Source organism: Pseudophryne corroboree, chromosome 9, assembly GCF_028390025.1.
Source record: "Pseudophryne corroboree isolate aPseCor3 chromosome 9, aPseCor3.hap2, whole genome shotgun sequence".
Classification (NCBI taxonomy): Eukaryota; Metazoa; Chordata; class Amphibia; order Anura; family Myobatrachidae; genus Pseudophryne; species Pseudophryne corroboree.
This window is the reverse complement of record NC_086452.1, coordinates 468819616-468845319: the sequence shown is the minus strand read 5'-3', so window position 1 is coordinate 468845319 and position 25704 is coordinate 468819616. Positions and strand designations below refer to the sequence as shown.

Sequence of the window (25704 nt, the reverse complement as noted above, 5' to 3'; positions counted from 1 at the left end):
ATACATATGATACTTCATTGAAGTGCTGAATTGCTTATATATATTCATACCTTCCAACAGTCCCAGTAAATCGTGCTCTGTATCTCTAACCTTTACTACTAATGCTGTCACCCATGTTTCCTGGCGCAAACCTATCGCATATCCTACTGATTCATTCTGGTTCAACCTGGCTACCCTCACTGAGCTGCAGGCTGCACACAATGTCTTTCCCCCCACTTTTATTCTTGTATTTATGTTGCAAACTGCATCCAACTCCACCTCAGCCCCATGATGTCACTAAGCTCTGGTGGGTGACTCCTCCTCAGCCCCATGATGACACTAAGCTCTGGTGAGTGACTGCGCCTCAGCCCCATGATGTCACTAAGCTCTGGTGAGTGACTGCGCCTCAGCCCCATGATGACACTAAGCTCTGGTGAGTGGCTGCGCCTCAGCCCCATGATGACACTAAGCTCTGGTGAGTGGCTGCGCCTCAGCCCCATGATGTCACTAAGCTCTGGTGAGTGGCTGCGCCTCAGCCCCATGATGTCACTAAGCTCTGGTGAGCGACTCCGCCTCAGCCACATGATGTCACTAAGCTCTGGTGGGTGACTCCGCCTCAGCCCCATGATGTCACTAAGCTCTGGTGAGCGACTCCGCCTCAGCCACATGATGACACTAAGCTCTGGTGGGTGACTCCGCCTCAGCCCCATGAAATCACTAAGCTCTGGTGAGTGGCTGCGCCTCAGCCCCATGATGACACTAAGCTCTGGTGAGTGGCTGCGCCTCAGCCCCATGATGACACTAAGCTCTGGTGGGTGACTGCGCCTCAACCCCATGATGTCACTAAGCTCTGGTGGGTGACTCCGCCTCAGCCCCATGATGTCACTAAGCTCTGGTGAGTGGCTGCGCCTCAGCCCCATGATGACACTAAGCTCTGGTGAGTGGCTGCGCCTCAGCCCCATGATGTCACTAAGCTCTGGTGAGCGACACCGCCTCAGCCACATGATGACACTAAGCTCTGGTGGGTGACTCCGCCTCAGCCCCATGATGTCACTAAGCTCTGGTGAGCGACTCCGCCTCAGCCACATGATGTCACTAAGCTCTGGTGGGTGACTGCGCCCAAGCCCCATGATGTCACTAAGCTCTGGTGAGTGGCTGCGCCTCAGCCCCATGATGACACTAAGCTCTGGTGAGTGGCTGCGCCTCAGCCCCATGATGACACTAAGCTCTGGTGAGCGACTCCGCCTCAGCCACATGATGTCACTAAGCTCTGGTGGGTGACTGCGCCCAAGCCCCATGATGTCACTAAGCTCTGGTGGTTGACTGCGCCCAAGCCCCATGATGTCACTAAGCTCTGGTGGGTGACTCTGCCTTGAGCCCCATGATGTCACTAAGCTCTGGTGGGTGACTGCGCCTCAGCCCCATGATGTCACTAAGCTCTGGTGAGTGACTGCGCCTCAGCCCCATGATGTCACTAAGCTCTGGTGAGTGACTGCACCTTAGCCCCATGATGTCACTAAGCTCTGGTGGGTGACTGCGCCTCAGCCCCATGATGTCACTAAGCTCTGTTGGGTGACTCCGCCTCAGCTCCATGATGACACTAAGCTCTGGTGGGTGACTGCGCCTCAGCCCCATGATGTCACTAAGCTCTGGTGAATGGCTGCGCCTCAGCCCCATGATGACACTAAGCTCTGGTGAGTGGCTGCGCCTCAGCCCCATGATGACACTAAGCTCTGGTGGGTGACTCCGCCTCAGCCCCATGATGTCACTAAGCTCTGGTGGGTGACTCCGCCTCAGCCCCATGATGTCACTAAGCTCTGGTGAGTGGCTGCGCCTCAGCCCCATGATGACACTAAGCTCTGTTGAGTGGCTGCGCCTCAGCCCCATGATGTCACTAAGCTCTATTGAGCGACTCCGCCTCAGCCACATGATGACACTAAGCTCTGGTGGGTGACTCCGCCTCAGCCCCATGATGTCACTAAGCTCTGGTGAGCGACTCCGCCTCAGCCACATGATGACACTAAGCTCTGGTGGGTGACTCCGCCTCAGCCCCATGATGTCACTAAGCTCTGGTGAGTGGCTGCGCCTCAGCCCCATGATGACACTAAGCTCTGGTGAGTGGCTACGCCTCAGCCCCATGATGTCACTAAGCTCTGGTGAGCGACTCCGCCTCAGCCACATGATGACACTAAGCTCTGGTGGGTGACTCCGCCTCAGCCCCATGATGTCACTAAGCTCTGGTGAGCGACTCCGCCTCAGCCACATGATGTCACTAAGCTCTGGTGGGTGACTGCGCCCAAGCCCCATGATGTCACTAAGCTCTGGTGAGTGGCTGCGCCTCAGCCCCATGATGACACTAAGCTCTGGTGAGTGGCTGCGCCTCAGCCACATGATGACACTAAGCTCTGGTGGGTGACTCCGCCTCAGCCCCATGATGTCACTAAGCTCTGGTGAGCGACTCCGCCTCAGCCACATGATGACACTAAGCTCTGGTGGGTGACTCCGCCTCAGCCCCATGATGTCACTAAGCTCTGGTGAGTGGCTGCGCCTCAGCCCCATGATGACACTAAGCTCTGGTGAGTGGGTGCGCCTCAGCCACATGATGTCACTAAGCTCTGGGGGGTGACTGCGCCCAAGCCCCATGATGTCACTAAGCTCAGGTGGTTGACTGCGCCCAAGCCCCATGATGTCACTAAGCTCTGGTGGGTGACTCCGCCTTGAGCCCCATGATGTCACTAAGCTCTGGTGGGTGACTGCGCCTCAGCCCCATGATGTCACTAAGCTTTGGTGAGTGACTGCGCCTCAGCCCCATGATGTCACTAAGCTCTGGTGAGTGACTGCGCCTCAGCCCCATGATGTCACTAAGCTCTGGTGGGTGACTGCGCCTCAGCCCCATGATGTCACTAAGCTCTGTTGGGTGACTCCGCCTCAGCTCCATGATGACACTAAGCTCTGGTGGGTGACTCCGCCTCAGCCCCATGATGACACTAAGCTCTGGTGGGTGACTGAGCCTCAGCCCCATGATGTCACTAAGCTCTGGTGGGTGACTCCACCTCAACCCCATGATGACACTAAGCTCTGGTGGGTGACTGAGCCTCAGACCCATGATGTCACTAAGCTCTGGTGGGTGACTCCGCCTCAGCCCTATGATGTCACTAAGCTCTGGTGGGTGACTGCACCTCAGCCCCATGATGACACTAAGCTCTGGTGGGTGACTTCTCCTCAGCCCCATGATGTCACTAAGCTCTGGTGGGTGACTCCGCCTCAGCCCCATGATGTCACTAATCTCTGGTGGGTGACTCCTCCTCAGCCTCATGATGTCACTAAGCTCTGGTGGGTGACTGCGCCCAAGCCCCATGATGTCACAAAGCTCAGGTGGTTGACTGCGCCCAAAAACCCATGATGTCACTAAGCTCTGGTGGGTGACTCCGCCTGAGCCCCATGATGTCACTAAGCTCAGGTGGGATTCATGAGCAGTTCTGCTAAGATAAGATACACTACCAGAGGGCGGCAGCCTAGCGTGTGCAATGCTGCTAAAAGCAGGTAGCGAGCGAACAACTCGGAAAGAGGGCCATAGGACAGAGGGTCCTGCCTGTGAGAATGTACATTCTAGTTTTGAAGAACCCTAAATCCAAAATCACTCTGCATGATGGAGCTCTTAGCTGTACTTGGTTGGATGGAAGACGTCTTGTGCTCTTTGGATTACCAATGATAAGCGAACCCTGCACCAAGGACTGACCACTGTGGCTGCCCTTATGTGTGGGGTATATACTGTAGATCTAGCATAGGGCCAGTTCAAGAGGCCGTTAAGTGCAGACATATTTTGGGGCTTATTATATTGATGTCCATAGCTGACTGGTTTGCCGGCCGCTGGGGCTGTAAGTGCTTTATCACTATTTATTTCAACAACCAAACTTACATCTGTTTGTCCTTTAGCATAATGTTACACAGGGTAAGCCATATATAACCTATATACTGTATCTAGCATAGCACAAAGATATATGATCAGACATAGGGGGTCATTCTGAGTTGTTCGCTAGCTGAATTTGTTTACAGCGCAGCGATCAGGCTAAAAATCGGCAGTTCTGCACATGCGTATGCGGCGCAATGCTTACGCGTGACGTACGGGCACAACGAACGATGCAGTTTTGCACAGGGTCTAGCGAAGAATTTCAGTCGCACTGGTGGCCGCAGAGTGATTGACATGCAGTGGGCGTTTCTGGGTGGCAACTGACCGTTTTCAGGGAGTGTTCGAAAAAACGCAGGCGTGCCAGGGAAAATGCAGGCATGTCAGGGAAAACGCAGGCGTGGCTGGGCGAACGCTTGGCGGGTTTGTGATGTCCAATCCGGAACTGAACAGTCTGAAGTGATCGCAAGCGCAGAGTAGGTTTTGAGATACTCTGAAACTACACAAACATTTTTTTGTATCCGCTCTGCGATACAACCGTTCGCACTTCTGCTAAGCTAAAATACACTCCCAGTGGGCGGCGGCATAGCGTTTGCACAGCTGCTAAAACTGCTAGCGAGCGATCAACATCGGAACCCCCCTAGTCGGAAGCTAGACCTGCGTCTGTACTACACCCGCCATATAATTCGCTACACAGAGCCAAAGTATCTGCGATAGGCTTGGTGGAAGCCGACCCATTCTGAGAGCTGGTCACAGGGCCAGTAGTTCTCACACTGCTCCTTCTTCAGCTCCAGTGGGCTCTTCATACGCTGGAAGAATCTGGAATGCAAAAATAAACCGACTGTCAGCTACTTCTTTATATAATGCATGGGCGGGGGTTGTGCGCCTATGGCAGTCCTGCTCACCCATACAGTGCTGAGGGGAGAAGAGAGGGTGTGTCTGGGTATCAGGCAGCCAGTGAGAGCTGTGTCAGGCAGCCAGTGAGAGCTGTGTCAGGCAGCCTGTGAGAGTGAGAGCTGTGTCAGGCAGCCAGTGAGAGCTGTGTCAGGCAGCCAGTGAGAGCTGTGTCAGGCAGCCAGTGAGAGCTGTGTCAGGCAGCCTGTGAGAGTGAGAGCTGTGTCAAGCAGCCAGTGAGAGCTGTGTCAGGCAGCCAGTGACAGTGAGAGCTGTGTCAGGCAGCCAGTGAGAGCTGTGTCAGGCAGCCAGTGACAGTGAGAGCTGTGTCAGGCAGCCAGTGAGAGCTGTGTCAGGCAGCCAGAGAGAGCTGTGTCAGGCAGCCAGCGAGAGCTGTGTCAGGCAGCCAGCGAGAGCTGTGTCAGGCAGCCAGCGAGAGCTGTGTCAGGCAGTCAGCGAGAGCTGTGTCAGGCGCCAGTGAGCGCTGTGTCAGGCAGCCAGTGAGGCTGTGTCAGGCAGCCAGTGAGAGCTGTGTCAGGCAGCCAGTGAGAGCTGTGTCAGGCAGACAGAGAGAGCTGTGTCAGGCAGCCAGTGAGAGATGTGTCAGGCAGCCAGTGAGAGCTGTGTCAGGCAGCCAGTGACAGTGAGAGCTGTGTCAGGCAGCCAGTGAGAGCTGTGTCAGGCAGCCAGTGACAGTGAGAGCTGTGTCAGGCAGCCAGTGAGAGCCGTGTTAGGCAGCCAGTGAGAGCTGTGTCAGGCAGCCAGAGAGAGCTGTGTCAGGCAGCCAGTGAGAGCTGTGTCAGGTAGCCAGCGAGAGCTGTGTCAGGCAGCCAGTGAGAGCTGTGTCAGGCAGCCAGTGACAGTGAGAGCTGTGTCAGGCAGCCAGTGACAGTGAGAGCTGTGTCAGGCAGCCAGTGAGAGCTGTGTCAGGCAGCCAGTGAGAGCTGTGTCAGGCAGCCAGTGAGAACTGTGTCAGGCAGCCAGTGAGAGCTGTGTCAGGCAGCCAATGACAGTGAGAGCTGTGTCAGGCAGCCAGTGAGAGCTGTGTCAGGCAGCCAGTGACAGTGAGAGCTGTGTCAGGCAGCCAGTGAGAGCTGTGTCAGGCAGCCAGTGACAGTGAGAGCTGTGTCAGGCAGCCAGTGAGAACTGTGTCAGGCAGCCAGTGAGAGCTGTGTCAGGCAGCCAGTGAGAGCTGTGTCAGGCAGCCAGTGAGAGCCGTGTCAGGCAGCCAGTGAGAGCTGTGTCAGGCAGCCAGTGACAGTGAGAGCTGTGTCAGGCAGCCAGTGAGAGCTGTGTCAGGCAGCCAGTGACAGTGAGAGCTGTGTCAGGCAGCCAGTGAGAGCTGTGTCAGGCAGCCAGTGACAGTGAGAGCTGTGTCAGGCAGCCAGTGAGAGCTGTGTCAGGCAGCCAGTGAGAGCTGTGTCAGGCAGCCAGTGAGAGCTGTGTCAGGCAGCCAGTGACAGTGAGAGCTGTGTCAGGCAGCCAGTGAGAGCTGTGTCAGGCAGCCAGTGAGAGCTGTGTCAGGCAGCCAGTGAGAGCTGTGTCAGGCAGCCAGTGACAGTGAGAGCTGTGTCAGGCAGCCAGTGAGAGCTGTGTCAGGCAGCCAGTGAGAGCTGTGTCAGGCAGCCAGCGAGAGCTGTGTCAGGCAGCCAGTGAGAGCCGTGTCAGGCAGCCAGTGAGAGCCTTGTCAGGCAGCCAGTGAGAGCTGTGAGGAGTAGGGGACTGCACTGCTATTGGAAGCCCAAGTCTGTGCTGCTGGACCATTCATGCGCAGAGGGGATCTGGACCAGCAGATGAAGTGGACAGTCTCTTCTTATCCCTGGCAGCCTGTATTGACTAGCATCTAAGCATCACCTAGCAGCCCCAGCAAGTTTTTTTGTTAAATTGCAGCAACAGAAAAGTTTAATTTGCTACAATGAGAGATAATGGATAATTTTTCCAATTGCAACATAGGCAAACGCAGGGGAGGGGGGGTTCCAGTTGCCCGGAAACCCCCTCCAATTGGCAGGTGACTTAAATTATGATAACAATAGCAATGGTATATAATACTATTACTACAGCTACCGCCACATCATGCAGTTTAAGTGACGGAGCTGCTGCACATGTCCAGTGGTAGCAGCTTCTTCTACCAAGTTTGCTGTGTGTGTGTGGATCTGAGTCCTCAATCAGTGCACTGGATCAGAGAGCAGCTGCCAGGATGAAGAGACAGGAACCTCACCATGAGGTGGGAGAATATGTGCTTAGAAAGTGCAGTACTGGTTCTATTATGTTTCAGGTATTGATTTTTTTTTACGGTATGTTTAACCTTTTCCTGACCCCTTATCTTATTTAAATATGTTTAATACAGCCTACAACCTAGACCATCTATAGTGTTAAATATTAATACTGTGTTCCATACAGTATCCAGTGTATACAAAGACCAATGTTTACATGAATCTCCAGGGTCAGTAATAGGTTCTTCTACAGCTTTCCCAGACTCCCGCACCTGCTCCAATGTTCCGTAGAGCGGGAGATTGTGGAATGCATCTGGAAACCCCCCTCTAGAAGTCCTGCGTTTGCCCCTGTGCCACATACTGATATATAGGGGCTTATTTATCAATGAGTTTTATCATATGCAAAGAGTTTTATAACTCGTTGTGTGTTATAAATGGTGCTTCAGCCAATCAGCTCCTAACTGTCATGTGTGACAGTTGGGAGCTGATTGGCTGGAGCACCATTTATCATACATGAGTTATAAAACTTGTTGCATATTATAAAACTTGTTGATAAATCAGCCGCACAGTTCCTTTGGCGCTAATGAATGAATGATGAATCTGACTTATGGCGTATGACCTGCATACGAAACAGACATCGCTGACATGGAGACTTAATATAAAGTACTGTTTGTCTGAAATGTGCGCTTACCGTTCAAAATAGTCGTAGGAGCGCCTGTGTCTCTTGATGACGGAATTGGCCGAATTTCTTGACATCTTTACTTCTAAAGGGGAGAGAAATAGCCAAACAGATGATACAATGCACGGACATAGCATCACATTCACGAATATTGGGGTCATTCAGACCTGAGCGCTCGCTAGCTATTTTTTGCAGCGCTGCGATCAGATAGTCGCCGCCCACAGGAGAGTGTTTTTTACCTTTGCAAGTGTGCGATCGCATGTGCAGCCGAGCGGTACAAAAAAGTTTTGTGCAGTGTCTGAGTTGCCCAGAACTTACTCAGCCGCTGCGATCACTTCAGCCTGTCCGGGGCCGGAATTGACGTCAGACACCCGCCCTGCAAACGCCTGGACACGCCTGCGTTTTTCCAACCACTCCCTCTCTTCGTAAAACCTATCGCACAGCAACGATCCACTTTGCAGCCGTACGACGTGCCTGCGCATTGCGGTGCATACGCATGTGCAGTTCTGACCTGATCGCTGCCCTGCAAAAAACTGCATCGTGCGATCAGGTCGGAATGACCCCCATTGTCCTTTCACGTAGAAAATGACACGGATATTTACTATCAATGAGCCTAATTCAGGCCTGATCGTAAAAAACGCACATCTATGATCAAAATCTTTGACAAGCGGGGGGGACGCCCAGCACAGGGCGAGTCCGGACCGCATGCGGGATCCAGCTTCCCCTGCAGACATGCAAAAGCATCGCACGGCGGCGCTGCTTTCGCCCCTGCCAAGTAGCCCTCTGCCTACGCAGCCTAGCTGCGAAGGCAGATGGCTACCCGCCATGTTTAGGGTTGCAGCAGCTGTATGTGATGTCATGTAGTCGTCGTGGCCCGCACTGCAAATGGTCCGGATACGCCTCCGTTGTCGAGGCTTCACCCCCCCCCAACGCCGTCCGAACGCCGCCGATACGCCCCGACCACCCCTGATTGACAGGCAGAGGCGATCGCACATGTGAGATGCTGTTGCATCTCACTGTGTGGGCGCACGCACTGCAGCTTCTGCGCTTGCGCACACTTCACCGGCTTTCAGCCTGTGAACGCTGCCGCTGCAGCCTCCGGGTCTGAATTAGGCCCAATATCAACAGTCCTGATTTTATAGGGACAGTAAATAATATTTTCAATAAACTTACCGTGAGTATTTAACAACTTTCTGGATTTCGGATCCCCTGTTACCAGAGAAAAATACATGTTAATAACTTCCTAACAATAAATGAATCTAAAAGACCAAAAAGATCAATTCATTTACTACAATTAGTGAGTGTGACTGCAATTAGAACATTCTTCTTATTTCCGATCATTCTGTGAATACTCTTTATGGTAAATTTACTAAAGATCGATATTGATCAATTTTTAAATTGAGTTAAAATCAATCTTTAGTAAATGCAGCCCTTACAGTAAACACAAGACAATAGATAATATATGACAAATAATGGCTGAACTGCGGAAACATGGACACTACGTCCATCCGCCAATCAGGACCTATATCCCAATAGTAGAATGTATCAAGCTTCCTAAAGGTCAATAAAGTCTTCACTGATACAAATGAGTCCACGTCATTACATTGGCAGAATATGAGGAGAAATATCTCCCAACATTTATGACAGCGGAGTTAGGACTTTTGCGCAGCGAATCCAGCCCGATTTCAAAAGGGGCGTGACCTATGGGAAAGGGGGCATGTCTTATGGGAGTGCCGCGGTCACGAGCCACACCCCCGTTTTCGTCATTGAGGGGGCATGCCCCCTCTCCCTCTGTCTCCTGTGAATAGACGCTGTGCGCATGCACAAATTCATCTGGGGGTGGAGCTTTCAGCTTTGTGGCTCCGACTCTGTGGAACTCTCTTCCCCGCACAGTGAGAGGAGAATCCTTCAAAAATAGACTCAAGACCTGTTACTCACGCGTTCCACCAATGTCCCTAGTTAATATTGGGGCTCATTCCCAGTTGATCGCTCGCTAGCTGTTTTTAGCAGCCGTGCAAACGCTATGCCGCCTCCCACTGGGAGTGTATTTTAGCTTAGTAGAAGTGCGAACGAAAGAATCGCAGATCGGCTACAAAATATTTTTTGTGCAGTTTTAGAGTAGCTCAAAACCTACTCAGCGCTTGCGATGACTTCAGACTGTTCAGTTCCTGTTTTGACGTCACAAACCCGCCCAGCGTTCGTCCAGCCACGCCTACGTTTTTCCTGGCACGCCTGCGTTTTTCCGAACACTCCCTGAAAACGGTCAGTTGACATCCAGAAACGCCCACTGCATGTCAATCACTCTGCGGTCAGCAGTGCGACTGAAAAGCTTCGCTAGATCTTGTGTGAAACTACATCGGTCGTTGTGCCTGTACGACGCGCGTGCGCATTGAGCCGCATACGCATGCGCAGGACTGCCATTTTTTAGCCTGAACGCTCCGCTGCGAACAAATGCAGCTAGCGATCAACTCGGAATGACCCCCATTGTTATGTGTTTTGTGTTATAGAGGCAAATGTAAAGCACTGTGAGTCCTATTGGGAGAAAAGTGCTATATAAATACATTTATTATTTTTATTGTTATTAATTGATTACTTTATAAAACCTGTGTTTACACTTTGACTTTTATGTTACTATCCCAGTGTATAATATTATTTTATGCTGCTTTTACCAATGAGAAAGACATTATTCTGCATGCACACGTCCACCAGTAACGCGGCGATCTGACAGCAATTATGTTGGTCTGAGAACGGCATCACGCTGCCCACACACGGCCGTTACGTCAGCCAATTTAATCATTCTAGACTGAGTTTTGTATTTAATATTATTTCCCCTTTAAATCCAATGGCCAAAACCCACTGAAGATGCAGCAGCTTAGAAACAAAGCTGCCTGGTAAATCTATCCCCATGTGAGCTTAGAGAGGGTGTATGGCCCCAAAACCGGGTGTACTGGATACTCCAGTCATCCTATGACCATGATCTGAGGGTCTGTGTGGTTATTGATACGTGATCTGATTACTCAGCCTGGTCACAGAATGATCAGATCACCAGGCCACTCAGACGGAGGATAAGACACGTTATCTTCCTTGGTACATGGGTGCATGAAACTCTCCACTTCTGTCAGTATCACACATAGGGGGTAATTCCAAGTTGATCGCAGCAGGATTTTTTTTAGCAGTTGGGCAAAACCATGTACACTGCAGGTGGGGCGATGTAACATGTGCAGAGAGAGTTAGATTTGGGGGTGGTGTGTTCAATCTGCAATCTAAATTGCACTGTAAAAATAAAGCAGCCAGTATTTACCCTGCACAGAAACAAAATAACCCACCTAAATCTATCTCTCCCTGCACATGTTACATCTGCCCCCCCTTCAGTGCACATGGGCCCTCATTCCGAGTTGTTCGCTCGCAAGGCGATTTTAGCAGAGTTACACACGCTAAGCCGCCGCCTACTGGGAGTGAATCTTAGCTTCTTAAAATTGCGAACGATGTATTCGCAATATTGCGATTACAAACTACTTAGCAGTTTCAGAGTAGCTTCAGACTTACTCGGCATCTGCGATCAGTTCAGTGCTTGTCGTTCCTGGTTTGACGTCACAAACACTCCCAGCGTTCGCCCAGACACTCCTCCGTTTCTCCAGCCACTCCTGCGTTTTTTCCGGAAACGGTAGCGTTTTCATCCACACGCCCATAAAACGCCGTGTTTCCGCCCAGTAACACCCATTTCCTGTCAATCACATTATGTTCGCCGGAGCGAAGAAAAAGCCGTGAGTAAAAAAACTATCTTCATAGCAAAATTACTTGGCGCAGTCGCAGTGCGAACATTGCGCATGCGTACTAAGCAGAAAAACGCTGCGATGCGAAGAAAATTACCGAGCGAACGACTCGGAATGAGGGCCATGGTTTTGCCCAATTGCTAAAAAACTTGCTGCTGCGATCAACTCAGAATTACCCCCATACATTTATAGTTTGCTACTGAACTACTGCGATGTGACCACACGATGGCGCCACTCACACGCCCTGAGCTCACTACAGATCATTCCATAGCAGACTATGGAGCTGTGGGGGCGGCCACTAAGGGCTGCATCTATGTACACACAGACACACACACACACACACACACACACACACACACACACACACACACACACACACACACTCTCTCTCTAAGGGCTGCATCTATGTACACACACACACACACACACACACACACACACACACACACACACACACACACTCTCTCTCTAAGGGCTGCATCTATGTACACACAGACACACACACACACACACACACACACACACACACACACACACACACACACACTCTCTCTCTAAGGGCTGCATCTATGTACACACACACACACACACACACACACACACACACACACACACACACACACACACACACTCTCTCTCTAAGGGCTGCATCTATGTACACACACACACACACACACACACACACACACACACACACACACACACACACTGTATCTCACAATAAATGGTGGTATACGGCGAATAAGAGATCAAGGGCCTAATTCAGCCCTGATCGCTAGCAGGCGATTTTTGCACTGCTGCGATCAGACAGTCGCAGCCTACATGGGGAGTGTATTTGAGCTGTGCAAGTGTGCGATCGCTCCATTAGCAGAGCTGTACAAACAGATTTTGTGCAGTCTCTGCGCAGCCCAGAACTTACTCAGCCGCTGCGATCACATCAGCCTGTCCGAGTCCGGAATTTACGTCAGACACCCGCCCTGCAAACGCTTGGACACGCCAGCATTCTTCCAGCCACTCCCAGAAAACGGTCAGTTGCCACCCACAAATGTACCTCAGCACCACACACACTGCCCCTGTATCCAGCACCACACACACTGCCCCTGTATCCAGCACCACACACACTGCCCCTGTACCCCAGCACCACACACACTGCCCCTGTATCCAGCACCACACACACTGCCCCTGTACCCCAGCACCACACACACTGCCCCTGTATCCAGCACCACACACACTGCCCCTGTACCCCAGCACCACACACACTGCCCCTGTATCCAGCACCACACACACTGCCCCTGTATCCCAGCACCACACACACTGCCCCTGTATCCAGCACCACACACACTGCCCCTGTATCCAGCACCACACACACTGCCCCTGTACCCCAGCACCACACACACTGCCCCTGTATCCAGCACCACACACACTGCCCCTGTACCCCAGCACCACACACACTGCCCCTGTATCCAGCACCACACACACTGCCCCTGTATCCCAGCACCACACACACTGCCCCTGTATCCAGCACCACACACACTGCCCCTGTACCCCAGCACCACACACACTGCCCCTGTATCCAGCACCACACACACTGCCCCTGTATCCCAGCACCACACACACTGCCCCTGTATTCCAGCACCACACACACTGCCCCTGTATCCAGCACCACACACACTGCCCCTGTATCCCAGCACCACACACACTGCCCCTGTATCCAGCACCACACACACTGCCCCTGTACCCCAGCACCACACACACTGCCCCTGTATCCAGCACCACACACACTGCCCCTGTATCCCAGCACCACACACACTGCCCCTGTATCCAGCACCACACACACTGCCCCTGTACCCAGCCCCTCACCCACTGCCCCTGCCCCCTGTACCCAGCACCACACACACTGCCACTGTATCCAGCACAACACACACTGCCCCTGTATCCAGCACCACACACACTGTCCCTGTACCCAGCACCACACACACTGCCCCTGTATCCAGCACCACACACACTGCCCCTGTACCCAGCACCACACACACTGCCCCTGTACCCAGCACCACACACACTGCCCCTGTATCCAGCACCACACACACTGCCCCGTTACCCCAGCACCACACACACTGCCCCTGTATCCAGCACCACACACACTGCCCCTGTATCCAGCACCACACACACTGCCCCTGTATCCAGCACCACACACACTGCCCCTGTACCCAGCCCCTCACCCACTGCCCCTGCCCCCTGTACCCAGCACCACACACACTGCCACTGTATCCAGCACAACACACACTGCCCTTGTATCCAGCACCACACACACTGTCCCTGTACCCAGCACCACACACACTGCCCCTGTTTCCAGCACCACACACACTGCCCCTGTACCCAGCACCACACACACTGCCCCTGTACCCAGCACCACACACACTGCCCCTGTATCCAGCACCACACACACTGCCCCTGTACCCCAGCACCACACACACTGCCCCTGTATCCAGCACCACACACACTGCCCCTGTACCCAGCACCACACACACTGTCCCTGTATCCAGCACCACACACACTGTCCCCCAGCACCACACACATTGCCCCTGTATCCAGCACCACACACACTGCCCCTGTATCCAGCACCACACACACTGCCCCTGTACCCCAGCACCACACACACTGCCCCTGTATCCAGCACCACACACACTGCCCCTGTATCCCAGCACCACACACACTGCCCCTGTATCCAGCACCACACACACTGCCCCTGTACCCCAGCACCACACACACTGCCCCTGTATCCAGCACCACACACACTGCCCCTGTATCCCAGCACCACACACACTGCCCCTGTATTCCAGCACCACACACACTGCCCCTGTATCCAGCACCACACACACTGCCCCTGTATCCCAGCACCACACACACTGCCCCTGTATCCAGCACCACACACACTGCCCCTGTACCCCAGCACCACACACACTGCCCCTGTATCCAGCACCACACACACTGCCCCTGTATCCCAGCACCACACACACTGCCCCTGTATCCAGCACCACACACACTGCCCCTGTACCCAGCCCCTCACCCACTGCCCCTGCCCCCTGTACCCAGCACCACACACACTGCCACTGTATCCAGCACAACACACACTGCCCCTGTATCCAGCACCACACACACTGTCCCTGTACCCAGCACCACACACACTGCCCCTGTATCCAGCACCACACACACTGCCCCTGTACCCAGCACCACACACACTGCCCCTGTACCCAGCACCACACACACTGCCCCTGTATCCAGCACCACACACACTGCCCCGTTACCCCAGCACCACACACACTGCCCCTGTATCCAGCACCACACACACTGCCCCTGTATCCAGCACCACACACACTGCCCCTGTATCCAGCACCACACACACTGCCCCTGTACCCAGCCCCTCACCCACTGCCCCTGCCCCCTGTACCCAGCACCACACACACTGCCACTGTATCCAGCACAACACACACTGCCCTTGTATCCAGCACCACACACACTGTCCCTGTACCCAGCACCACACACACTGCCCCTGTTTCCAGCACCACACACACTGCCCCTGTACCCAGCACCACACACACTGCCCCTGTACCCAGCACCACACACACTGCCCCTGTATCCAGCACCACACACACTGCCCCTGTACCCCAGCACCACACACACTGCCCCTGTATCCAGCACCACACACACTGCCCCTGTACCCAGCACCACACACACTGTCCCTGTATCCAGCACCACACACACTGTCCCCCAGCACCACACACATTGCCCCTGTATCCAGCACCACACACACTGCCCCTGTATCCAGCACCACACACACTGCCCCTGTATCCAGCATCACACACACTGCCCCTGTACCCAGCACCACACACACTGCCCCTGTAACCAGCACCACACACACTGCCCCTGTACCCAGCACCACACACACTGCCCCTGTATCCAGCACCACACACACTGCCCCTGTATCCCAGCACCACACACACTGCCCCTGTATCCAGCACCACACACACTGCCCCTGTATCCCAGCACCACACACACTGCCCCTGTATCCAGCACCACACACACTGCCCCTGTACCCAGCCCCTCACCCACTGCCCCTGCCCCCTGTACCCAGCACCACACACACTGCCCCTGTATCCCAGCACCACACACACTGCCCCTGTACCCAGCACCACACACACTGCCCCTGTATCCAGCACCACACACACTGCCCCTGTATTCCAGTACCACACACACTGCCCCTGTATTCCAGCACCACACACACTGCCCTTGTATTCCAGCACCACACACACTGCCCCTGTACCCAGCACCACACACACTGCCCCTGTATCCAGCACCACACACACTGTCCCTGTACCCCAGCACCACACACACTGCCCCTGTACCCAGCACGACACACACTGTCCCTGTACCCAGCACCACACACACTGCCCCTGTACCCAGCACCACACACACTGCCCCTGTATCCAGCACCACACACACTGTCCCTGTACCCCAGCACCACACACACTGCCCCTGTATCCAGCACCACACACACTGCCCCTGTACCCCAGCACCACACACACTGCCCCTGTATCCAGCACCACACACACTGCCCCTGCATCCAGCACCACACACACTGCCCCTGTATCCAGCACCACACACACTGCCCCTGTACCCCAGCACCACACACACTGTTCCTGTATCAAGCACCACACATACTGTCCCTGTACCCCAGCACCACACACACTGCCCCTGTATTTCAGCACCACACACACTGCCCCTGTATTCCAGCAGCACACACACTGCCCCTGTATTCCAGCACCACACACACTGCCCCTGTACCCAGCACCACACACACTGCCCCTGTATCCAGCACCACACACACTGTCCCTGTACCCCTGCACCACACACACTGCCCCTGTACCCCAGCACAACACACACTGTTCCTGTATCCAGCACAACACACACTGTCCCTGTACCCCAGCACCACACACACTGCCCCTGTACCCAGCACCACACACACTGCCCCTGTATCCAGCACCACACACACTGCCCCTGTACCCCAGCACCACACACACTGCCCCTGTATCCAGCACCACACACACTGCCCCTGTATCCCAGCACCACACACACTGCCCCTGTATCCAGCACCACACACACTGACCCTGTACCCAGCCCCTCACCCACTGCCCCTGCCCCCTGTACCCAGCACCACACACACTGCCACTGTATCCAGCACAACACACACTGCCCCTGTATCCAGCACCACACACACTGTCCCTGTACCCAGCACCACACACACTGCCCCTGTATCCAGCACCACACACACTGCCCCTGTACCCAGCACCACACACACTGCCCCTGTACCCAGCACCACACACACTGCCCCTGTATCCAGCACCACACACACTGCCCCGTTACCCCAGCACCACACACACTGCCCCTGTATCCAGCACCACACACACTGCCCCTGTATCCAGCACCACACACACTGCCCCTGTATCCAGCACCACACACACTGCCCCTGTACCCAGCCCCTCACCCACTGCCCCTGCCCCCTGTACCCAGCACCACACACACTGCCACTGTATCCAGCACAACACACACTGCCCCTGTATCCAGCACCACACACACTGTCCCTGTACCCAGCACCACACACACTGCCCCTGTATCCAGCACCACACACACTGCCCCTGTACCGAGCACCACACACACTGCCCCTGTACCCAGCACCACACACACTGCCCCTGTATCCAGCACCACACACACTGCCCCTGTACCCCAGCACCACACACACTGCCCCTGTATCCAGCACCACACACACTGCCCCTGTACCCAGCACCACACACACTGTCCCTGTATCCAGCACCACACACACTGTCCCCCAGCACCACACACATTGCCCCTGTATCCAGCACCACACACACTGCCCCTGTATCCAGCACCACACACACTGCCCCTGTATCCAGCATCACACACACTGCCCCTGTACCCAGCACCACACACACTGCCCCTGTAACCAGCACCACACACACTGCCCCTGTACCCAGCACCACACACACTGCCCCTGTATCCAGCACCACACACACTGCCCCTGTATTCCAGTACCACACACACTGCCCCTGTATTCCAGCACCACACACACTGCCCTTGTATTCCAGCACCACACACACTTCCCCTGTACCCAGCACCACACACACTGCCCCTGTATCCAGCACCACACACACTGTCCCTGTACCCCAGCACCACACACACTGCCCCTGTACCCAGTACGACACACACTGTCCCTGTATCCAGCACCACACACACTGCCCCTGTACCCAGCACCACACACACTGCCCCTGTATCCAGCACCACACACACTGTCCCTGTACCCCAGCACCACACACACTGCCCCTGTATCCAGCACCACACACACTGCCCCTGTATCCAGCACCACACACACTGCCCCTGTACCCCAGCACCACACACACTGTTCCTGTATCCAGCACCACACATACTGTCCCTGTACCCCAGCACCACACACACTGCCCCTGTATTTCAGCACCACACACACTGCCCCTGTATTCCAGCACCACACACACTGCCCCTGTATTCCAGCACCACACACACTGCCCCTGTACCCAGCACCACACACACTGCCCCTGTATCCAGCACCACACACACTGTCCCTGTACCCCAGCACCACACACACTGCCCCTGTACCCAGCACCACACATACTGTCCCTGTATCCAGCACCACACACACTGCCCCTGTACCCAGCACCACACACACTGCCCCTGTATCCAGCACCACACACACTGCCCCTGTATCCAGCACCACACACACTGTCCCTGTACCCCAGCACCACACACACTGCCCCTGTATCCAGCACCACACACACTGCCCCTGTACCCCAGCACCACACACACTGCCCCTGTATCCAGCACCACACACACTGCCCCTGTATCCAGCACCACACACACTGCCCCTGTACCCCTGCACCACACACACTGTTCCTGTATCCAGCACAACACACACTGTCCCTGTACCCCAGCACCACACACACTGCCCCTGTACCCAGCACCACACACACTGCCCCTGTATCCAGCACCACACACACTGCCCCTGTACCCCAGCACCACACACACTGCCCCTGTATCCAGCACCACACACGCTGTCCCTGTACCCCAGCACCACACACACTGCCCCTGTATCCAGCACCACACACACTGCCCCTGTATTTCAGCACCACACACACTGCCCCTGTATTCCAGCACCACACACACTGCCCCTGTATTCCAGCACCACACACACTGCCCCTGTACCCAGCACCACACACACTGCCCCTGTATCCAGCACCACACACACTGTCCCTGTACCCCAGCACCACACACACTGCCCCTGTACCCCAGCACCACACACACTGTTCCTGTATCCAGCAAAACACACTGTCCCTGTACCCCAGCACCACACACACTGCCCCTGTACCCAGCACCACACACACTGCCCCTGTATCCAGCACCACACACACTGCCCCTGTACCCAGCACCAAAAAAACTGCCCCTGTATCCAGCACCACACACACTGCCCCTGTATCCAGCACCACACACACTGCCCATGTACCCCAGCACCACACACATTGCCCCTGTATCAAGCACCACACACACTGCCCCTGTACCCAGCACCACACACACTGCCCCTGTACCCAGCACCACACACACTGTCCCTGTACCCCAGCACCACACACACTGCCCCTGTATCCAGTACCACACACACTGCCCCTGTATCCAGCACCACACACACTGCCCCTGTATCCAGCACCACACACACTGCCCCTGTACCCCAGCACCACACACACTGTTCCTGTATCCAGCACCACACATACTGTCCCTGTACCCCAGCACCACACACACTGCCCCTGTATTTCAGCACCACACACACTGCCCCTGTATTCCAGCACCACACACACTGCCCCTGTATTCCAGCACAACACACACTGCCCCTGTACCCAGCACCACACACACTGCCCCTGTATCCAGCACCACACACACTGTCCCTGTACCCCAGCACCACACACACTGCCCCTGTACCCAGCACCACACACACTGTCCCTGTATCCAGCACCACACACACTGCCCCTGTACCCAGCACCACACACACTGCCCCTGTATCCAGCACCACACACACTGCCCCTGTACCCAGCACCACACACACTGCCCCTGTATCCAGCACCACACACACTGCCCCTGTACCCCAGCACCACACACACTGCCCCTGTATCCAGCACCACACACACTGCCCCTGTATCCAGCACCACACATACTGCCCCTGTACCCCAGCACCACACACACTGCCCCTGTACCCAGCACCACACACACTGCCCCTGTATCCAGCACCACACACACTGCCCCTGTACCCCAGCACCACACACACTGCCCCTGTATCCAGCACCACACACACTGTCCCTGTACCCCAGCACCACACACACTGCCCCTGTATCCAGCACCACACACACTACCCCTGTATCCAGCACCACACACACTGCCCCTGTATCCAGCACCACACACACTGCCCCTGTACCCCAGCACCACACACACTGCCCCTGTACCCCAGCACCACGCACACTGCCCCATGTACCCAGCACCCACTGCCCTCTGTACCGAGCCCCTCAACCACTGCCCCCTCTACCGAGCACCACACACACTGCCCCCTGTACCCAGCACCACACATGCTGCCCCCTGTACCCAGCACCACACACACTGCTCCTGTACCCAGCACCACATACACTGCCCCCTGTACCCAGCCTCTCACCCACTGCCCCCTCTACCCAGCACCTCACACGCTGCCCTCTGTACCCCAGCACCACACACACTGCCCCTGTACCCCAGCACCACACACACTGTCCCTGTACCCAGCACCACACACACTGCCCCTGTACCCCAGCACCACACACGCTGTCCCTGTACCCAGCACCACACACACTGTCCCTGTACCCAGCACCACACACACTGTCCCTGTACCCAGCACCACAAACACTGTCCCTGTACCCAGCACCACACACACTGCCCCTGTATCCCAGCACCACACACACTGCCCCTGTACCGAGCACCACACACACTGCCCCCTGTACCCAGCACCACACACACTGCCCCTGTATCCAGCACCACACACACACTGCCCTCTGTACCCAGCCCCTCACCCGCTGCCCCTGCCCCCTGTACCCAGCACCACACACACTGCCCCTTGTACCAAGCACCACACACACTGCCCCTTGTACCAAGCACCACACACTGCCCCTGTACCCAGCACCACACACACTGCCCCCTGTACCCCAGCACCACACACACTGTCCCTGTACCCAGCACCACACACACTGCCCCCTGTACCCCAGCACCGCACACACTGTCCCTGTACCCAGCACCACACACACTGTCCCTGTATCCAGCACCACACACACTGTCCCTGTATCCAGCACCACACACACTGCCCCTGTATCCAGCACCACACACACTGTCCCTGTACCCAGCACCACACACACTGCCCCTGTATCCAGCACCACACACACTGCCCCTGTACCCCAGCACCACACACACTGCCCCTGTATCCAGCACCACACACACTGTCCCTGTACCCCAGCACCACACACACTGCCCCTGTATCCAGCACCACACACACTGCCCCTGTATCCAGCACCACACACACTGCCCCTGTATCCAGCACCACACACACTGCCCCTGTACCCCAGCACCACACACACTGCCCCTGTACCCCAGCACCACGCACACTGCCTCATGTACCCAGCACCCACTGCCCTCTGTACCGAACCCCTCAACCACTGCCCCCTCTACCGAGCACCACACACACTGCCCCCTGTACCCAGCACCACACATGCTGCCCCCTGTACCCAGCACCACACACACTGCTCCTGTACCCAGCACCACACACACTGCCCCCTCTACCCAGCACCTCACACGCTGCCCTCTGTACCCCAGCACCGCACACACTGCCCCTGTACCCCAGCACCACACACACTGTCCCTGTACCCAGCACCACACACACTGCCCCTGTACCCCAGCACCACACACACTGTCCCTGTACCCAGCACCACACACACTGTCCCTGTACCCAGCACCACACACACTGTCCCTGTACCCAGCACCACAAACACTGTCCCTGTACCCAGCACCACACACACTGCCCCTGTATCCCAGCACCACACACACTGCCCCTGTACCGAGCACCACACACACTGCCCCCTGTATACAGCACCACACACACACTGCCCCTGTATCCAGCACCACACACACTGTCCCTGTATCCAGCACCACACATACTGCCCCTGTACCCCAGCACCACACACACTGCCCCTGTACCCAGCACCACACACACTGCCCCTGTATCCAGCACCACACACACTGCCCCTGTACCCCAGCACCACACACACTGCCCCTGTATCCAGCACCACACACACTGTCCCTGTACCCCAGCACCACACACACTGCCCCTGTATCCAGCACCACACACACTACCCCTGTATCCAGCACCACACACACTGCCCCTGTATCCAGCACCACACACACTGCCCCTGTACCCCAGCACCACACACACTGCCCCTGTACCCCAGCACCACGCACACTGCCCCATGTACCCAGCACCCACTGCCCTCTGTACCGAGCCCCTCAACCACTGCCCCCTCTACCGAGCACCACACACACTGCCCCCTGTACCCAGCACCACACATGCTGCCCCCTGTACCCAGCACCACACACACTGCTCCTGTACCCAGCACCACATACACTGCCCCCTGTACCCAGCCTCTCACCCACTGCCCCCTCTACCCAGCACCTCACACGCTGCCCTCTGTACCCCAGCACCACACACACTGCCCCTGTACCCCAGCACCACACACACTGTCCCTGTACCCAGCACCACACACACTGCCCCTGTACCCCAGCACCACACACGCTGTCCCTGTACCCAGCACCACACACACTGTCCCTGTACCCAGCACCACACACACTGTCCCTGTACCCAGCACCACAAACACTGTCCCTGTACCCAGCACCACACACACTGCCCCTGTATCCCAGCACCACACACACTGCCCCTGTACCGAGCACCACACACACTGCCCCCTGTACCCAGCACCACACACACTGCCCCTGTATCCAGCACCACACACACACTGCCCTCTGTACCCAGCCCCTCACCCGCTGCCCCTGCCCCCTGTACCCAGCACCACACACACTGCCCCTTGTACCAAGCACCACACACACTGCCCCTTGTACCAAGCACCACACACTGCCCCTGTACCCAGCACCACACACACTGCCCCCTGTACCCCAGCACCACACACACTGTCCCTGTACCCAGCACCACACACACTGCCCCCTGTACCCCAGCACCGCACACACTGTCCCTGTACCCAGCACCACACACACTGTCCCTGTATCCAGCACCACACACACTGTCCCTGTATCCAGCACCACACACACTGCCCCTGTATCCAGCACCACACACACTGTCCCTGTACCCAGCACCACACACACTGCCCCTGTATCCAGCACCACACACACTGCCCCTGTACCCCAGCACCACACACACTGCCCCTGTATCCAGCACCACACACACTGTCCCTGTACCCCAGCACCACACACACTGCCCCTGTATCCAGCACCACACACACTGCCCCTGTATCCAGCACCACACACACTGCCCCTGTATCCAGCACCACACACACTGCCCCTGTACCCCAGCACCACACACACTGCCCCTGTACCCCAGCACCACGCACACTGCCTCATGTACCCAGCACCCACTGCCCTCTGTACCGAGCCCCTCAACCACTGCCCCCTCTACCGAGCACCACACACACTGCCCCCTGTACCCAGCACCACACATGCTGCCCCCTGTACCCAGCACCACACACACTGCTCCTGTACCCAGCACCACACACACTGCCCCCTCTACCCAGCACCTCACACGCTGCCCTCTGTACCCCAGCACCGCACACACTGCCCCTGTACCCCAGCACCACACACACTGTCCCTGTACCCAGCACCACACACACTGCCCCTGTACCCCAGCACCACACACACTGTCCCTGTACCCAGCACCACACACACTGTCCCTGTACCCAGCACCACACACACTGTCCCTGTACCCAGCACCACAAACACTGTCCCTGTACCCAGCACCACACACACTGCCCCTGTATCCCAGCACCACACACACTGCCCCTGTACCGAGCACCACACACACTGCCCCCTGTATACAGCACCACACACACACTGCCCCTGTATCCAGCACCACACACACTGTCCCTGTATCCAGCACCACACACACTGCCCCTGTACCCAGCACTACACACACTGCCCCTGTATCCAGCACCACACACACTGCCCCTGTATCCAGCACCACACACACTGTCCCTGTACCCCAGCACCACACACACTGCCCCTGTATCCAGCACCACACACACTGCCCCTGTACCCCAGCACCACACACACTGCCCCTGTATCCTGCACCACACACACTGCCCCTGTACCCCAGCACCACACACACACTGCCCCTGTATCCAGCACCACACAGACTGCCCCTGTACCCCAGCACCACACACACTGTTCCTGTATCCAGCACAACACACACTGTCCCTGTACCCCAGCACCACACACACTGCCCCTGTATTTCAGCACCACACACACTGCCCCTGTATTCCAGCACCACACACACTGCCCCTGTATTTCAGCACCACACACACTGCCCCTGTATTCCAGCACCACACACACTGCCCCTGTATTCCAGCACCACACACACTGCCCCTGTACCCAGCACCACACACACTGCCCCTGTATCCAGCACCACACACACTGTCCCTGTACCCCAGCACCACACACACTGCCCCTGTACCCAGCACCACACACACTGTCCCTGTATCCAGCACCACACACACTGCCCCTGTACCCCAGCACCACACACACTGCCCCTGTATCCAGCACCACACACACTGCCCCTGTACCCCAGCACCACACACACTGCCCCTGTACCCCAGCACCACGCACACTGCCCCATGTACCCAGCACCCACTGCCCTCTGTACCGAGCCCCTCAACCACTGCCCCCTCTACCGAGCACCACACACACTGCCCCCTGTACCCAGCACCACACATGCTGCCCCCTGTACCCAGCACCACACACACTGCTCCTGTACCCAGCACCACACACACTGCCCCCTGTACCCAGCCTCTCACCCACTGCCCCCTCTACCCAGCACCTCACACGCTACCCTCTGTACCCCAGCACCACACACACTGCCCCTGTACCCCAGCACCACACACACTGTCCCTGTACCCAGCACCACACACACTGCCCCTGTACCCCAGCACCACACACGCTGTCCCTGTACCCAGCACCACACACACTGTCCCTGTACCCAGCACCACACACACTGTCCCTGTACCCAGCACCACAAACACTGTCCCTGTACCCAGCACCACACACACTGCCCCTGTATCCCAGCACCACACACACTGCCCCTGTACCGAGCACCACACACACTGCCCCCTGTACCCAGCACCACACACACTGCCCCTGTATCCAGCACCACACACACTGCCCTCTGTACCCAGCCCCTCACCCGCTGCCCCTGCCCCCTGTACCCAGCACCACACACACTGCCCCTTGTACCAAGCACCACACACACTGCCCCTTGTACCAAGCACCACACACTGCCCCTGTACCCAGCACCACACACACTGCCCCCTGTACCCCAGCACCACACACACTGTCCCTGTACCCAGCACCACACACACTGCCCCCTGTACCCCAGCACCACACACACTGTCCCTGTACCCAGCACCACACACACTGTCCCTGTATCCAGCACCACACACACTGTCCCTGTATCCAGCACCACACACACTGCCCCTGTATCCAGCACCACACACACTGTCCCTGTACCCAGCACCACACACACTGCCCCTGTATCCAGCACCACACACACTGCCCCTGTACCCCAGCACCACACACACTGCCCCTGTATCCAGCACCACACACACTGTCCCTGTACCCCAGCACCACACACACTGCCCCTGTATCCAGCACCACACACACTGCCCCTGTATCCAGCACCACACACACTGCCCCTGTATCCAGCACCACACACACTGCCCCTGTACCCCAGCACCACACACACTGCCCCTGTACCCCAGCACCACGCACACTGCCTCATGTACCCAGCACCCACTGCCCTCTGTACCGAGCCCCTCAACCACTGCC

The 25704-nt window shown here is 56.3% G+C and overlaps 1 protein-coding gene across 1 annotated transcript in view; it reads right to left on the bottom strand.

Annotated features, from left to right (window-relative positions):
* Positions 1 to 3093: 3093 nt before the first annotated feature.
* The window catches only part of LOC134957155 (osteocalcin-like), a 52140-nt gene continuing 29529 nt past the window's right edge, over positions 3094 to 25704 (bottom strand). Inside the window, exons 2-4 of the mRNA XM_063938862.1 lie at positions 8846 to 8881; positions 7685 to 7757; positions 3094 to 4705 (exon numbers count right to left, since the gene is read on the bottom strand). Coding sequence (XP_063794932.1) covers positions 4576 to 4705; positions 7685 to 7757; positions 8846 to 8881 — 239 coding nt within the window. The 3' untranslated portion in view covers positions 3094 to 4575. The remainder of the gene's footprint in view (positions 4706 to 7684; positions 7758 to 8845; positions 8882 to 25704) is intronic.